Below are 18,060 nucleotides of genomic sequence, written 5' to 3'. Positions count from 1 at the left end.
TTTGGATGTTCACCTTCCTAGACATGGACGGAGGGGGGAGGACCTTGGACTTTCCACAGGGCAGGGAACCATGACTGTTCTTTGGATTGGAGAGGGAGGGGGAGAGGAGTGGGGGGAGGGGGAGAGGAGTGGGGGAGAGGGAGGGAAATGGGAGGCTGGGAGGAGGCGGAAACTTTTTTTTTCTTATTCTCAATAAAAAAAAATTTACAATCTTTGGTCTTCTGAATACTTTAGTTAAATTATAGACTACTATTTTACCTTATCATAAGCCCTGCTTTTTAGTCTAGGAATGACTAATAAGGTTAACCTTGTGCATCAATTCCACTTGATTGATAGAGGACATGTTGAGAAATATGACGGGCTACTTGGACAGAAATATAAATTAAACATGTCTTCCATAAGAACTTGAAACACCAGTGCTATGTATTTGCCAACCAGAGTCCAGTGATTCTGTACTATAAACATCCCCACCCAACACCCAAGCAACACCTAGCAATAGCTAAAGACATTTTTGGTCTCAACTCAGAGGGTGGGGATGTGCTACTCCTGGTGGCCACACTCAGTGTTATAGCCCTTACTGTCCCAAACACCGTCCAAACACTACCTGAACCAGAATTTCTACAACCCTAAAGCTAGTCAGGACGTGGACCCAGGTTTTCAGTAGAGTGACATCAAATGTGTCTTCAGTTTTCCTGACCAATTCTCTACGGGCCCCGGCAGTTGCATGTAATGTGAGTGAAGGAGTCAAAGTAGAGAAACGGCTTCACTCACACTACAGTTTGCTGTCATCATGGACATAAACCACTCCATCCCTTAAAGACCTGTTTCTTTATCTATAAAAAGAGAAGGCTGGACTACATAATGTGTACACGTACACACACACACATACACAAGATTAATAGGAAACTCTTAAACATATTTATGAAATAAAATCCTCATGCTAGCAATAAAACCCTGTCCATACTCTCTTTAACAAAGAATATTTCTTCAGCTTAAGACAAGCTGAGCAATTTTAATTTTCCAGAGTTAACTAGCTTCCCCAGGAATTAAACATCTTAATTTTCACATAATACTCAACTATTTTCCATCTGAGTTCCCCACCTTATATTAAAATGCTTTGGTACCTTTCAAGGTATCCTATCTCCTTACGATTGTACTATCTGCTCCTAGCTTCTTCTAATCATGTAAATTCTGTTGTTTTTTTGCATTATTCTTAGGACCTCTTAGACAGCCTCTTATACTTTTATCACCAATCAACTAAGAAATTGAGATATTTAAGGAATTCAACACTCATGTCATCGATAGCGACAGTGAGAAGAGAAGCTGGATCTGCCAGTGTTCCTATAAAAAGGAATTGTGTAAAGTCAGGCTCTCTGAAGGATAATTAAGAGGATAAAGCTATTATAAAAACTAACATGAGATTACTAGAGACCAAACCACATTAGCTGCAGTAGGAAATGCTACTGTGTAGGTAGCAGTGACAGAAAATGAAACACAATACCCTTTGAAGAATGACTTTGAAACAGAACCCAAATCACTTACTCTAATGGCACAAACATGCATACAATTTAAAAAATCCTATCAAAATTACTTTCACCCAAGGTGTCTCTTAGAGTAGATAAAAAAGAAAAATCAGGAAAAAATTCACAACCAGATATAGTAGGACTGCTGACACTTGAAAGGTTTGTTCTTCTCTTAAAGCAGTGTCAAGAGACCACACAACACACCACTGTGCAACAAACTGTAGGAACCCCCACAGAGTTAAATTACACAGAAACAGCTGAAGCCATGCTGCAAATCAAACTTCATCTATCAAAAGAGAGATCCTGTCCACCACTCTTTAAGGGAGCGGGGTCTGTAGGAACATTAAGGTACACGGGCCATTCAGACTGCTGTACATGAGCAGCAAGGAACTTTCTGAAGCACGTGCACAGATGTACTTTTACAAGTCACTTCTAAATATCAGGAACACAATCTGAACCTTATCACTTAACCTTAAAGCCCCAGATCAATGTATTTTTGTAAAGTCTAATGAGATTATTTTACCCTTGGTTGTTTTATCAATAGTAAAACTAATATGCCTGTCATTTCGCATCTGGAAACACTATAAAGTGTTGGTATACTTACTAGCTACTTGCCCAATAAGCAAGTCCCTGAAGTTATGGCATCACTACGCTTGGAAAAGTAAAATTTCTCTTTTAATAACAAATACACAGTTTGAATAAGCACTAGCTCAATGTCTCTACAGCATGGTTTTCCAAGAAGATCAATCTTTTTGAGAATTTTGCAAAATGTTGTTCTTGGTTAAAAACAAATTACTGTTTTCCATGACCTATTTCTTCAACTCTAGAATCCCTGGGCTAGCATCTAAAGGGTTCCATCAACCTTTGTCTTCACATCAAGAATATTAACTTTATCTGTCATCGCTACCTAACTTCTATTCAGTGATTTAGAAAAACCAAGGAACCTAAAATTCAATACAAGCTTCTAATACACAGTACTACTCTAGGGAGAAATGCTAAGTAATTCATACCATGACTCAATTTACCACAGTTCACTAATTTAGGCATAGAGGCAAATAGATAATAGACATTCAACGATCAGGTTTTAAACGGAAAGAATTTGGCTGTTTACATAGAAAATTTCTATTATTTTATTTGCTAATATGAAAAAAATGTCAAAATATAACTTCCACTTTTAAATTTCAGAGCCTTTTGATTTTTAGTTACATTTGTTTATGTATTCACTCATTCATTCATCCGTGTGGGGAATTGTGGAGGGTGTGCCCACGGATCTGTAATATACATTATACTGGAAGACTGTTGGATTTTGGTCCCCTTACTTCAAACCCAAGCATGTTTATGTCAAGTGTCCTTCAAGACCTGCCGTCTGGGGATGGGCGCCCCAAACCAACTTTGTGACAGGAAAGATGGACTGGCAGCAAAAAAGCCCAGGAGTAAAAACATTGTGTCCTTGAGAACAGCTAAAAAATAAACAATTCCCAACAGAGGCCACTAGTGTTTAAACCATGGCTTAAAAAGGCCTGCAGTGGAAAGATGAGTGAGAAGTTCTACCGTGAGAAGCTCATCCACGAAGAGAAAATGCAACTGGGACTCCAGCTTTACGACTTAAACCTCCCAGTCAGTTTCTGCTGGACACGGGGAGGGAGATCTGATGATGTTTTAAGTATGTATTGTTATTTGTTCTTTTACTTGGAAATACTGTCCAAGGGGACACTTGGCTCAGCTTGGGACCCTCTCTACTAGGAACTCTCTGGCTGCTGTAGAGAGGCATGCCAGAGATAATACTGTAGATCAGCCTCCAAACTGCACAGAACGAAGTCAGAAGACAACTTACTGGAGTCAGTTCTCTCGTTCTACGTGTCTATCCCTGAGACTGAACTTGACTGTAAGTCCGTTTATCTGATGACCCACCTCAAGCTCAAGTTTTTCTGTTTTTAAGACACAGTTTCACTTCACCTGTATAGCCCATGATGGCCTTTTACTTATGGTGATTCTCTTTCTGAACCTGCTAAGTAGTGGAATTATAGGTATGTACCACCACACCTAGGTTTTCAAAGATAATTTTTAATAGCATTCTCACCAAAATCCACTGATCAAAATAAAACCCTGTCTGTTTGTGTTTATTCTACTTCATAAACCACTCAAGTGTAGAGGACTGAGAATGAAAGGAGACTCTGACGGGGCACGTAGAACTTTTCCTGTCTCTCCTCTTTCTCTCTGTCTCTTTTCCTCTTCCTTCCCTTCCCCCAGTAAAACTTCCCACTTTAAAAAAAAAAACAGAATGAAGGGAGAGAAAAAAAAGCAAAGAATAAGAAAACAGAATTCATGTATCAGTTATATGTGATAACAGGAATTACAAATGTAATATTAACCAAAGTCCTTGAGAGGATCAGAAGAGTATAAGATAGATGCAGAACAAGGAAAGTAGATTTTACAGGTCATTAAAGGTTTAAAAAAAATTCTCAAAGCAATAGTTCAATATTTCAATAAACTAGGACCTATGTGTGAAATTTGCATTTAATGACACTAAGGATAAGAACATACCTCATCTCATGTTTTATATCTTCACTCTCAGATTCTTCAGAACTTCTGTGCTTGTCTGGATCTGGAAGTGTGCTTGGATCAAATCCACCATCATCTTCATCACTCCAGTCCAGAAAGGCTTCTTCTTCATCTCTGGCCTAAGAAAACACACAGAGAATCAAGCTGTAAGTAGTCATCTGATAATAGCTCTGTTTGTGATAGATTTACACAGAATACTCATCTGATATTCCTAAATTAGAAGACTTCATTATAAAGAACTCGAAGCAAGACTTCAAGAACTTCAACATTTTCAAAGACAAAGAAAAGTTGTATTATTTCAAATTGCAATAAAATATAATCCAGAAATTATATTTCTATTAATTTCCTTACATTTGCTACAGGGAGAAGCTATTGGTTTTACTTTTTCCATGTAATTCAATTATCAAAGGAAAAATATCAATTGTTTCATTACTATTACACACACACACACTTCAAAACTATCAAAAATATTAAGTGGAAATATCAAAGACTCGAAGAACATATTTGTGAGATTTTTATGACTATAAAAGTCTAAATTTTGAAATGCAATTACATCTGCAAGAAACTTGCTTATAACAGTAGAATTTAAGTGTAGAGACAGCGTGACTAAGATCACTAGGGGAGCAAAGGATGAACTTAGTGGCACTACAGAGCAGGCAAGGACAAACTAATGTGAGAGCGAGCAACATTCAAGGCATGAACATCGCTTGTCTAAAACTGATTTCTGGATGACCAGTTTGGCCACCTGGTAAATGAACTCCTTGAATTGAACAAAAAAATATAAACAGGATTCAACTTTGAAAGTCTAAATAAGTTTCCTTTTAAAAAATAAGTAATATCTTTATAAAACTTTTGAGACCAACTATGACAAACCTAATAATTTTTTATTCAAGTGAATAATGATTTCCCAGAAACAGACTCATGCCTCAGAATAGCATATAAACACTGCACAACCCCAAGCCACTGCAGAAATCCTCTTACACATATGAACGGCTCTCTCAACCATCTTTAAATATAAGAAAACAAGGAACAAGTTAAAAGGTAAGGATTAATCACTCTGCAAAAGTTCCTAGTAGTATTTTTCTTAAGAAAGTTTCCTGGTAACAGTGAAAGGCCTGAACAAATATCAGGAGGGAAAATTGTCAATAGAAGCCAAAAACAGTACAACTATGGCAAACTATTACCACTTTTTTGAAAATAAAAATAGCAACAAAATTTGGTGTTGCCATACACTCAAGAGAACACTAATCTCGTGGGCTACAAGATATTCACAACTCTCCAGATAGTCCAACTTTATGCTGCTCACAAAGGTATGCTGTCTGAAGATGAAAGCGGAGTTAAGTATAAGAGGTTATCAAATTTTTTGGTTTTAGGACATCCTCATACTTAAATAGAACTAAAGTTCACAAAGAGTTCCTGCTAATGTAGAGAAAATGGCACAGACATGTTATATCAGAAATTAAAAGTTAATTCATTTATGAACAATAAACTATGTATTAACACAGAAGGTACACTTTTACAAAAAAAAAGCTGTAATTTTTTTCTCAAAAATCAAAGGATACTTCTTTATACTTTTCCAAGTTACAAATGGCTGGCTGCACCCAACCTGCTACCGTGTGACTTTGTCTGAAGTGTAAGGAGAACTCACAGCAAGTACTTAGAAACAAAGGAATTACTTTATAGCCTGTGATTTTTCATTCTCTAACAAATACCTTGCATTAAGTTTCTTTAAAAAAATGTACTGTCTTCATTTATAATTTTTTGGATTCTGAGAATTACACAAATGTATTTTGATTATATTCACCCACTCACCTACTCTGACTCGTTTTCTCTCTACCCACACAACTTGTGTTTTTCTTAAGCCCTCGAGTGCAATTTGTATTCTCCAAAAACTATCAAGTATGATGAACCAGGGGCTACATCCTTGAAGAAAATTGATTCTCACTTCCCCAGCAGCTAACAAATACCAATAGGTCCTAACTAGTGGTGAGACTTTGTGCCTACCTCCTCCCCACTCCATACCGGGATATGATCTAACTTGAGCTTGTACAACTAGCATGCTGTCATAACCACTGTGAGTTCATACATGTAAATGTCCTGTTGTGTTCAGAAAATACTGTTACACTATAGTTACAGTTACCCACTTCTTAGACTCCAGTTTCATCATAGTTACCCACTGTCTCTGACTCTAATAATCTTTCCATCCCCTGCTCTGCAATGATCCCTGAGCTTGGGAGGAAGGGGTATAATATAGATGTCCCATTTAGGGTTAGATGCTCCACTGTCTCTTATTTCCTGCACCATGGCCATTTGTGGCTCTCTATAAATGCCATCTACTGCAAAAAGAAGTTTTTCTGATGGTGGTTGAAAGATATACTCCACTATAAGTACACCAATAAGACACTGGGTGTCAGGTTAATGTTACATACTTAGGTGTAAACCTCATGCTGATGGAGGAGGGTCACTTATAATTAACAATCAGCCCAAGAAGTGACTAAAAGTGGTACAGAAAAAGTGACTAGTAGAGGTACAGATTTACTTGAGAGAATCGATAAACATAAAACACAGATGTACATATCAGGCCCATAAATATGGTCTAAGAAAAAAGTCCAGGAATACTGCGGAGATGCCTTACAAACATGCCAGAGTTTGAACCATTGTCTCTTTCTAAAACCTATCTTTTTTTATGTTGAGAATCTAGAGTTATGCTATGGTCTGCAGAGTTAAAAGAAAAACTCTTGTGGATCATATCTTTCTATGCCCAACAAGCTCCAAAATATTTTGATTAGAGATTTTTACTCTTGATTCTAGACAAACTGGTCACGTCACAGAGCACACCTAGAAGATGAGGCCAGAAACATCATCAGTGAGCAACTATGAACAGTGTCTGTCTATATTAAAAGCAAATACAGTTTTCTTTTGTTCATTCTCTCCAACTTTCTTTCCTCCCTCCCCTCTCCATAGCTTCACCTCTCCCTTCCAAAACATAAATCAAGCTGTCTTTAAATCTATTAGCTATTTAAATTTATGCTTTCTTTAAAAACTGCCACATAGTTTTGCTTAGATTTTTTTTTCCTCCCAGAACCCTACATTATTTCCTGAAACATTTTAAGTCATGTACAATACAATCCAGAGTGGCAATTTATTGTCTTGGATGTTAAAATCCCTGATATTTTGATTATTACTAATGAAACTTTGGTGTCTTTCAGATATTTTTGCTGACTAGTAAAGTTATTGTCCCTTTCGTTTATAAAGCAGAGAGAACCAAATAAAAAAATTATGTATAGTACTTGCTTATCAACAAGTAATTTCAGATTGCTACAATGTGCTTGAGTTTATAGTTTATTTCAACCAGAGATAACTCCTGAAGCTTTTATTTGTGGAAAAATTCCAAAATCTCCAGAACAGCCACAAACTGAAAAATCTGTACTCTAGTATGTTGATGAAATATCTCGAAGATGGATAGAGTCTTATACATTGTTGTTTTAGGCTTGAAAATAAATCCTGCAATGAAAAGCTAGTTATAGGTCTGAAAGATGAACTTTGAAACATATGGATGTCTTCTGACATAAATATTAACTTAGAAATGCATATTCAAATCTTCCATGGTATAGAAAAAAAGAAGTATAACTAGCTTCTAGAGTTATGTAGTAATCATTTACTGACTGCTTCCTAAGTACAATAAACACAGACAAATACACAGTACCTGACTCTAGTAAAGTCTGGCCCATGCTCTAAAACATGATTTTCCATGAACAGAACCTGCAATGTACACACACACACACACACACACACAATATAAGAAAGTGAATAATACATGTTCTCTGGGTTATTTGCAAGTGGAATGCTATGGAAGTTTAGCCAGTGGAGCACTGATCTAGCACTGGGATGGGGGTAGTGGCAGATAAGAAGACAAGCTTCAGACATCATTTAAACTATGGTTAACAAAACAAGAAAGGGATTGGGACAATAGAGAAGACCCTAAAAGGGTGTTTTGAAAGACTGCATTCATAGTGCAAGCAAAGATAAAGAATACAGATTATGTAGTGCAAGGTGGAACTAGAAACATAATCAGAAAAAGTACTGCCCACCCTCTCTCTAAGCAGGTAGAGTCCCTTGCCATAGTTCCCAGCCTTGCTGGATTTTTACTGTCACTGGTTCCCTTACCCAGACATCTTCCCATCAACAACCTGATACTGATGCGGCACAAATGTGAGCGTTATGGGGAGAACACAGAGGAACAGCAGCGGTCACTGGGAGACTTATTAAACACTGACTCTGCCCTTGCAGCTGTGCAGCTGTACGTCAGGTAAATCACAACCTTACGGTAGAGTTTATTATCTGGGAACTTAAACTGTATTAATGTCTAATTAGGGAGTCTATAGACTAATGAGGAAATAATATAAAGTGCCCTGCACAAAGCATGGCAATCAATGCGGATCCTCAACAAATGGTTGAAGTAGTAATGTTTTTACATAACAGAAAGGAAATAAGAGAACTATTAAAAATTCTAAAAATGTCAACAGGACCTGAAATCCTGAGCTGACATATTTTCAAATTTCTGAGGAGTCAAAATATCTATTGCTATGTGACTTCTGGGGAGAACAGAAGACCTGCCTTCTCACCCCAGACAGGGCACTGTGACAGACCAAATAGCTATTCCACCCAAGTCCAGTTCAGTAACCCAGTGATTTTGCTGGAAGTTCAACAGCGCAGATGAGGGGTTGCTGGCAGGAGGACAGATGGCTCACTCTCCACATGGACAGGTCAACCAGACAGAAACTTAGCAGAGAAATAAGAGAACAGATGTCATGACTCAAATGGATTTAACAGACATTTATATAACATTTCACCTAAACACACCAAAAAATATACTTTCTTCTCAGCACCTCATGGAACCTTCTCTAAAATTGATCAAATATTCGGTAACAAAGCAAACTCAACAGATAGAAAAAAAATTAGAATAACCCCCTGTATCTTATCAGATCACCATGGCTTAAAGTTAGAATTCAACAACAACACTAGTTGCAGAAAGCTTACAAATTTATGAAAATTGAACAATGCTCAACTGAACCACCCTTAGATAAAGAAAGGAATAATGAAAGAAATTAAAGACTTTCTAGAATTCAATGAAAACGAATGCACAACATACCCAAACGTGGGACACTATGAAAGCAGTGCTAAGACGAAAGTTCATAGCACTAAGTGCCTACATAAAGAAAGTGGGAAAATCTCACACTAGTGAATTAACATCCCACCTGAAATCTCAGGAAAAGTCGAGAACAGGAAATAATCAAATTAAGGGCCAAAATCAATAAAATGAAAACAATATAAAGAATCAAGGAAACAAAGAGCTGGTTCTTCAAGGAAATCAACAACAGAGGCAAACCCTTATCCAAACTAACCAAAAGACAGAGAGTATCCAAATTAATAAAACCAGAAATAAAAGAAAGGACGTAACAGACACAGAGGAAATCCAGAGAACCATTAGGTCATACTACAAAAATCTGTACTCAAAAAAAAAAAAAAAAAAAACCCCTAAGAAAATAGAAGCAGTCATCAAAAGTCTTCCAACCAGAAAAAAACACAGGGCTGGATGATTTCATCACAGAATTCTACCAGAACTTCAAAGAGTAACTAATACTCCTCAAATTAGTAACAGAAGGAATATTTGCCAAAACCTTTTTAGGAAGCTATAGCTATCCTGATACCCAAACCACATAAAGAAAGAACTAATAAAATTACAGACCAGTCTCCCTCATGAATATTGACGAAAAATTCTCAATAAAATACTGGCAAATCTAATCCAAGAACACATCAAAAAAAATCTTCCACTATGACCAAGTTGACTTCATCCCAGAGATATAGGGATGGTTCAACATATGAAAATCTATTAAGTATTTAGGCTATAAAATAGGTTTACAAAAAAACTGGACCTCAAAAGAATGAAATCTCAAAAATGAAAAATAAAAAAAAATTAGACCTCAAAAGGTGCAGATTAGGAGAGATTGATTGCAGACTCTTAATGACTTCCAAAGATTGCTAGGAGACATTTCCCATCTACGGACTATTATTGGGATAGAACCTGGGTGACCTGATTTAAACAAAACCTTAGACGGTGACAAGGACTTAAACAGTACCAGGAAATTATCAGCTGGAGCTGAAAGGGAATTGACTTTAACTGAAGAGAAATTATAGGAGGCACCCGTGGATCGTGTGGATCCGAATCTTAACGGCATTCTGGTCAAATTACCACCCCAAACATTCCCCTACAAAGAATTTTAATGCAGAGGGAAGATATTAGCTTAGAAGGGATCTTTTTACCACAGAAACTTAGCAAAAAATTAAAAACATATATGGAAAACATCTATGAGTTAATTGTGAAAGAAAAATTGAGATTTCGTTAATTAGCAGGAATAGACCCAGCAGAAATTGTAGTACCATTCACTAATGATGAAATTAACAAATTATGGGAAGAAAGTGAACCCTGGAAAAGAGCTTGTAGTAATTTTTGGGGTGAGATTAACAACAGTTATCCCTAAAGCAAGAGACAGAGCAATAAAAAGGACTAATTGGATCCTTCCTCACATTGTATGGGGCACACCAATAACTGAAGCCCACACATTCTATACTGATGCAAATAAATCAGGAAAGGCAGGTTACAAATCAGAAAAATTAAGCAAAGTAGAACAAACCCTTATGATCCTGTCCAAAAGTCAGAATTATATGATATTCTAATGGTACTAAGGGATATTAAAGAATCTCTCAACATAGTTACTTATTCACAATATGCAGAAAAAGTTGTTTTGCATATTAAGAATGCTGAATTTATACCAGATAATATAGAATTGACTTTATTATTTATTCAGGTACAAGATATAATCAGGAATAGGTAACATTGCATATATGTAACATACATCAGATCCCACATGGGTCTGCCAGATCCTCTAGCACAAGGTAATATAGAAATCTATCAATTATTGATTGGAAATGTGCTGAAGGCCTCAGAATTTTATAGAAAACATCATGCCAATAGCAAAGGTTTAAAAAAAGGCCAAGGGCATTATAAAGAAATGTCCTATTTGTTCTTTATAAAACCAAATAACATTTCCTGCAAGAAGTAACCCAAAAGATATCAAAGAAATGAAATCTGGCAGATGGATGTGTTCCATTTTGCAGAATTTGGAAGATTAAAACATGTAAACCACACCATTGATACCTACACAGGTTTTCAATGGACAACTGTTTCAAGTTTGAACTTGAACAAGGCTGATTTAGTAATCACACATTTACTAGAAGTTATGGCCATCATGGGTATACCTGTACAAGTAAAAACAGATAATGCGCTGTCATATCTCTAAGAAAATGAAACAATTTTTTTGCTTATTATAATATAAAACATATTATAGGTATACCAAACAATCCTAGAGGTCAGGCAGTTACAGAAAGATCAAATCAACTATAATGAATATGTTAAATAAACAAAAAGGGATGATAAATACCCTCAGAAATAGATTGCATAATGTTTTATTAACCTTGAATTTTCTTAATGTTAATGAGAAAGGAACACCAGCTGCAGAGAGTCACTGGACAATAGAAAAAAAACTTCTGAATTAAATCAGCCAGTGTCCTTCAAAGATTGTTGAGCTCAGAATGGAAACCAGGAAATGCGCTATGTTTCACTCCTATTTCCACAGGGGAAGAAAAGCGATGGATACCATCAAAATTAATCAAGATTTAGTTGGAAGGATAAAACTCTTAATAAAGTGAAATGACAGTTCTGCAGAGGTGGCAATCCTACAAGTTGTAAGGAAACCTCACAAGGGTTGGGGCAGGCTTCTGTTCTTGTCTTTTCAGGAAAATAGAAAATACCCACCTTCAAGAAGTCAAGAGACTTGGACATCTAGATGCCTAAAGAAGAAAAGCTAGCTATCCAGAAAGCCTCACCAAGCAAAGAAAAATCTGATGTATGATACTAATATTCTCTGCAGGGTAAAATCTCACTAATTAAACATACATATCTCATTACTTCTCAATATAATGGTAGTCTCAACTCACTTAAAATCAAAGCTGACTTCGGAGTTGACTGTGGCTCTCTTTCTCTAAATACAAGCATGTTGTTACAAAAAAAAAATCCAGAGTTTCTGCTTCATATCAGAGAGCCATATGGTGTGGTTCAGAAGAAAAATAAAAATCTAGGGACTAATGTTAACAAAACTCTGCTTTCAAAAACTCTACTTCTAACCATATCTATTTTTATCTCTATAGTATCTTTCTTTAAATATGTCTATTGAAATTCAAACTTTCCATTTTGATAAGAATAATGGTTAAGTTTTCGACAGTGAACAATAAATTTTCCTACAATAATCTCTGAAGTCTTCAGGAAGAAGACTGGGCCTCACGACAATGATTCCACTGGTTCATATGATACCATTCAGCTGAGAGAACCACTCAAAGATCAGCTTTGGACTACAAACTCTCAGAATAATTTCGATGTGGCTAGCTGAGAAGATCCAGCCTAACTGACTACTCCAGCCAGGACTTAAAACAAGTGTGGCACTTTCTCATTATGCATAAAACGGACAAAAACAAAAATGATACAGTTACCTCTCCCCCAGGTCTTGATAATTATTCCAAATTTTTCTTTTCAGGAACCCCTAAAAATACTGTCATTCCCCAGACAGCAGGAAGTAAATTTAAGAATACAACGCTCACATTCCCAAGAGGTGGGTTGGGTGGTTTTTGGTCGTTCAATGGGTTATGGATATTGTCATTGTTTAGGGTGGTTGGTTAAAGTTATTATTGGTAATGGTCAGAAAAAAAAAGCTAAAAGGAAATTAGATTCAAGGTTCTATGTTTTGAAAAGAAAAAAGGGGATATAAATATGATAGGATAAAAGATTAGATTATTGAATCTACTCTGAAAAGAAAAAAGGGAGGATATAGATAAGATAAAAATGTAGATTCCTGAATCTACATTTAAAAAGCAGCTACTAGTTTTAAGTGTTTTACATTGGACTGGACTTTTGTATATTGTATACAAATTTTCTATATTGATAAAATTTGAGATTAATTTTATTAAAACATACTGTACATACATTTTAAATCTTGTTCAAGGTATTTTACCTATCTATACAGCTCATTTAACAATGTAATGCAAATTTCTAGTCTTGGAAATTATTACCAACTGCTTAGGATAACAAGGAAATGAAGGTTAGTAATTAGCCACCTATTATAATTGAACTTGGGGTCACATTAGGTATATTTTAAAGATCAAACAAAGATAATTTTAGATAGACAGGTCAACTTCAAACACTTCAGAGATCTACAGAATATGGCATTTAAGACATTTTAATAACAAAGGTTCTTTTTTTATGACAATGAGACATGTTTGTACTTGGCAGCCAGCACCAATCTACTTCAGAGAAGATAATGGGCATTGAAGGAACTCCACATGGAGTTTACTTTCTTTGTGGTAAAAGCCACTGGGCAAGAAAATGCCTCTGCCTCGACTGCTAATAGTATGTTTTCCTAATTGTACAAACAACACAAAAGAGACTACCGAACACTGTCAAAACAAGCAGAGACAGCCCTTCAGAATATCCTGCTTTACAGAAAAGTCTGTCAGATATGCTAGGCCTGTAGGCTGAAGATGGAACACTGCATAGGAACTTTGGGTGACTGTCCACACAGGCAGCTGTTTCAGTCATTTTTCACATTTTTGGAAGTCACTTGCTCACACTTCTTGCTTCTTCAGTTAATATTATTTCCTTCTTGGGTCTATAATGGAGTTGAAGACTAAATAGAGTTTTCTTTGTTTATTTGATGCATAAAGCAAGTTATGATAAACAGTAAATTAAATATAAGATTTTGGAATCACCAAGTCAGGATAGATATGACTTTTCTCTGAATTTGTCAAATGCAAATAAATGGACTAGACATTGTTGATAGACTGTCTGTATATACTGTATATAGTCATTGTACTTAACTGTATATAGTTTTTCTTATATTTGTATTAGTTATAGCCTTATTTTTCTATTTTAGACAAAGTGGGGAAGTATAGTGATATTTGATATGTATTTTAATAAATAAAGCTTGCCTGAAGACAGGGAGCAAAACAGTCACACTGGTCAGCCTTACAGACCAGGCAGTGGTGACAGATACCTTTAATCCCATTAGCCACACTAGTTTACCATAGAAACCGGTGGTAGTGGTACACTACCCCAGCACTAGAGAGGAATATAAGACGGGAGGAGACAGCTCTCAGTCAGTCTCATTCTGAGATTCCCAGAGGCAGGATAGTCATTTCAGACTGAGGTAGAGGTAAGAGCCAGTGGTTGGTTGTTTTGCTTTTCTTACTTTCAGGTTGAACCCCAATATCTGTCTCTGGGTTTTTATTAATTGTGGTACAAAATCACTTTCCTAAAGCCCACTTTTAAATATTGCTACACTAGGGATTTGCAACACCTGAGCATTTGGGAAACATTATATCCAAACCACAATGCTAGAATATGTGGGTAAAGGATATGGACAGTGGGCCCAAGGTATAGTTTTGTAAGATGAAAAGGGTCTAGTGATCTGTTGCCAGCAATATGGCAGTAAAAACTACCATGCTAAAAGCTGGTTAATTTTTATCCCTTTACTAAATACACACAAAAGTATCTAGCTAACACTTTTATTATGCAGATTTTAAACATGCACATAAGTATGGACATACATGCAGAATTTGGGGAGGGTCCTACAATACATTCCCATGGATTGTAGGACAAAGTTAATAAGAAGACTAAAACTAAGATCTTGAGATTTTAGAAGTCTTCTGGTCAAGGTCAGATGACACCACCCTCATGAAAGAATTAGATGTGTAGTACATATTTGGCAAGAGACAAGGACTCCAAAATTATCTATCCTCATTAGACAAGGAACCAAACAAAGATATTAGACCATCAAATTGGCTTGAACATCTCATAGTACATATCAATTATAACATGGATATAACTTTAAAGAGAACTTGGTGATTATTCTGGTAAAGACTATGATGTTACTGTAACAATAAACCCCTGACTCCATCTTTTTACTCTAGTATCAGATGGTAACTTCAAATTCTAATTATCTTAATGTTTAAACAAGGAAGATAGGTGGCTACACAGATACCAATCCACACACACAAACATACCACAGGAAATGCAGCTGAATCAAATTCTCCCTGCAGGCATGCAAAAGCTCAAACATGTAGGAAAAATAGAGAAAAACTTTAAGTTCTAAGTATTATCAAGGGACTGGACAGATTTTTGAGACTGAATTCGTCATATATTTGTTAAAATGTTTTGTCTTTTAAATAAACAAGTGTGGCCAATACAATAAAAATATATAACTAACAAGACATCTTGGAACCTACGGTTCTATGCATATGGTCTTATGATTAAAAAAAATAAGTCATAACCGAATAGATCTATAAAAGCCACTTTCATAGTGTTTTGAGGTGTTTTCCCCTAAATTTTATTTTGTGTGTGGTCATGAAGGTCATAAGAGGGTGTTGAATCCGCTGGGCTGCAATGACCAGCGACGACGAAGCGCCCTTTGTGCATCCTGGAAGCTGAGAACTGGTCCTCTGAGAGAGCCACAGCTGCTTATTTCTCTCCAGACACACCTCAGGGTATTTCCAACTAATGTGTACATTAGTGCTCTGAATCACTTCTCTGGCTGATTAAATTTGTGTGATATGATATAGAAGAATATTCTACACATGCTCAGTACATGGTGAACTGCAGCTAAAAGAAAAATTGATGTAACTAACTTTCTTTTGTACACAAAAGGTTTATTTCAGGCCACAAAGGTATTACATCACAAAGGAATAAATAGAGATGGTATTCTGGACAGCAGGCTAACAATATCTGGTCTATAGTTTAAATCTGAAAGCAAGACAGGCAGGACAGAAAGAAACATCATTCATAGTTGGTGCCTTAGTGTCTGCTATATTAAAATGAATCTTTGATATTTTCTTGGTTGTTAACTAGAACTAAAAGACTTGGAATGAAAATTGTAATCCCTTGAAATATTTCTGATGAGTCAGCATGCCTTATTATTTGCATCTTATAAAAAGAAATATTAACAAAGACATATAATTCTTTTATAGTCTTAAGCTAAATTTGTGTTCAACTTCCTTATAACACTTAAGAATGAAAAATACTGATTCTTAGTATCTGCTCCACAGAAGTAATACTGTTTAGAAAATGTCACGTAACAAAACCACCACATCTTCATCACATTTACATTCCAAGATTTGGGAATAACTCAATATAACTAAACAATACAGAAAAATAAGTCATGTGCATACACTACATAGACGTAATTCACTTTATGATGGTTTTTATACAGTGGGGAAGTTCCTAAAGAGTATTAGACTGGACTAAGAGTGCTGGCATACATTTCAAAAAAGAGCTAATTTTACTGTCTGGAGCTTTGTAACACCAATCCCAACACACACACTTTAATTAACTAGACCAATGACCGACCACGTCTGTTAATCAAAGCTCCTATTTCAAATCCGGTTGAACATACATTACAAATTGTCTAAAATTCCACTTGTCACCTTATTTTTAAAAAGGAAAAACATTAAAATACACCCTAGAATATAAATAACAACTACAAAGCCATTTTTTTCTACAAAATTTCTCCCTAGGGTACATAAGAAGTTTCCTTAAAGGGTGTGGGCCCACAGGATATTGGAGAAGCGGTTAGTGGTTAAGAGCACTTGCTTCTCTGATAGGAAACCTAGAGCCAGCTGCCAGAACCAGCATGGTGACTCACAACATCTGCCACACTATTTCAGGGAGTAAGATGCCCTCCTCTGGCCCCTGCAGGCACCAGGCATGTACACAGTGCACAGATATACAACATATAGGCAAACACACACATAAAATGAAAATAACTAAGTCTTAAAAACCAAAATCATTCCACATTCCTTATATTAGTAAGAACTTTTCTTGCTCAAAATGGGAAATTTTCAGAAAAATTCAACTTCCTTTCAAATTTCACAACTATTTCACTCAGAGTTGTCCTTACCAGAAAAAATGTTTTTAAAACAATATGCCTACAAGAGCAAAACAACATTTTCTAAGGTATTTGTCTTCTTAATCTTATTAACTTTGTTATTCAGTCATAATATTTTATTAAATCTGCTCTATTATTCATTTCAGTCTGAAATTGTCAAATTTAACTGATATGAACAACACATTAAAATTAGAAAAACCCATGATCATCAGTCTGTGATAAACAACGGCTTGTAATTAAGAAAAAGACTGATAACTCTCATTTCAGAATATAGTAAACAGACATCTAAAATTCTACTGAAGATTCTTCACCTCAAGTATTGCAAAACCCATAACAGATGTAATTTTCAATTAGTACCAAACTGCTATCGTTATCTTAAAGACAACAGGGGCCTGTAGTGATGGTTCAGTTAATAGAGTGCTCGCTACCCAAGCATGAGGCCCTGAGCTGGATCCCTAGTACTTACATAAAGCCTGTCATGACAATGCATCTGTGACCACAGAGGCAGGGACAATCAGTCTAGCCAATCAGCAAGTTCAGAACTTAATAGCTCCCTAACCTCTGTGGTTGTAACTCAAAGCCTAAGCTGAAGAGGGACCTAGAAGATACCCAATGTCAACCTCAGGAATCTGCAGTCATGTGCACTCACACATAACTATGTACACAAACACAAGAAAACTATTTTCTAACTTTCACACTTGTTGCTCATTATAAAACTACTCAGTACCACTATCATTAAAACTAAATGTATTATTTTCATTTCTCCTTTATAATTTATTTTTTTAACCAAAAAGTCAATTAAATAGGTTATCATTTTAATAGCAGGTAATTAGGATTTGATGAAATTCACGTGTACAATGATGACCAAATGTTAAAATTCTCTAATCCACCTTTTACAGTTTTCCACAAAATCTTTTAAGAATAGA

General features: G+C 35.9%; 1 protein-coding gene across 2 annotated transcripts in view; it reads right to left on the bottom strand.

Annotated features, from left to right (window-relative positions):
• Window positions 1–18,060, bottom strand: part of Ddx10 (DEAD-box helicase 10) — a 164,205-nt gene that overhangs the window by 17,360 nt on the left and 128,785 nt on the right. For both annotated transcript variants that reach the window (XM_050119479.1, XM_050119480.1), the window contains exon 17: window positions 4,068–4,204. In XM_050119479.1, the coding sequence (XP_049975436.1) occupies window positions 4,068–4,204 (137 nt within the window). The remainder of the gene's footprint in view (window positions 1–4,067; window positions 4,205–18,060) is intronic.

This window comes from Alexandromys fortis, unplaced genomic scaffold (genome assembly GCF_014885135.2).
Source record: "Alexandromys fortis isolate MF-2015 unplaced genomic scaffold, M_Fortis_MF-2015_v1.1 scaffold_167, whole genome shotgun sequence".
Lineage (NCBI taxonomy): Eukaryota > Metazoa > Chordata > Mammalia > Rodentia > Cricetidae > Alexandromys > Alexandromys fortis.
Note: the sequence above shows the minus strand (reverse complement) of the source record. Positions and strands in the feature narration are given on the sequence as shown.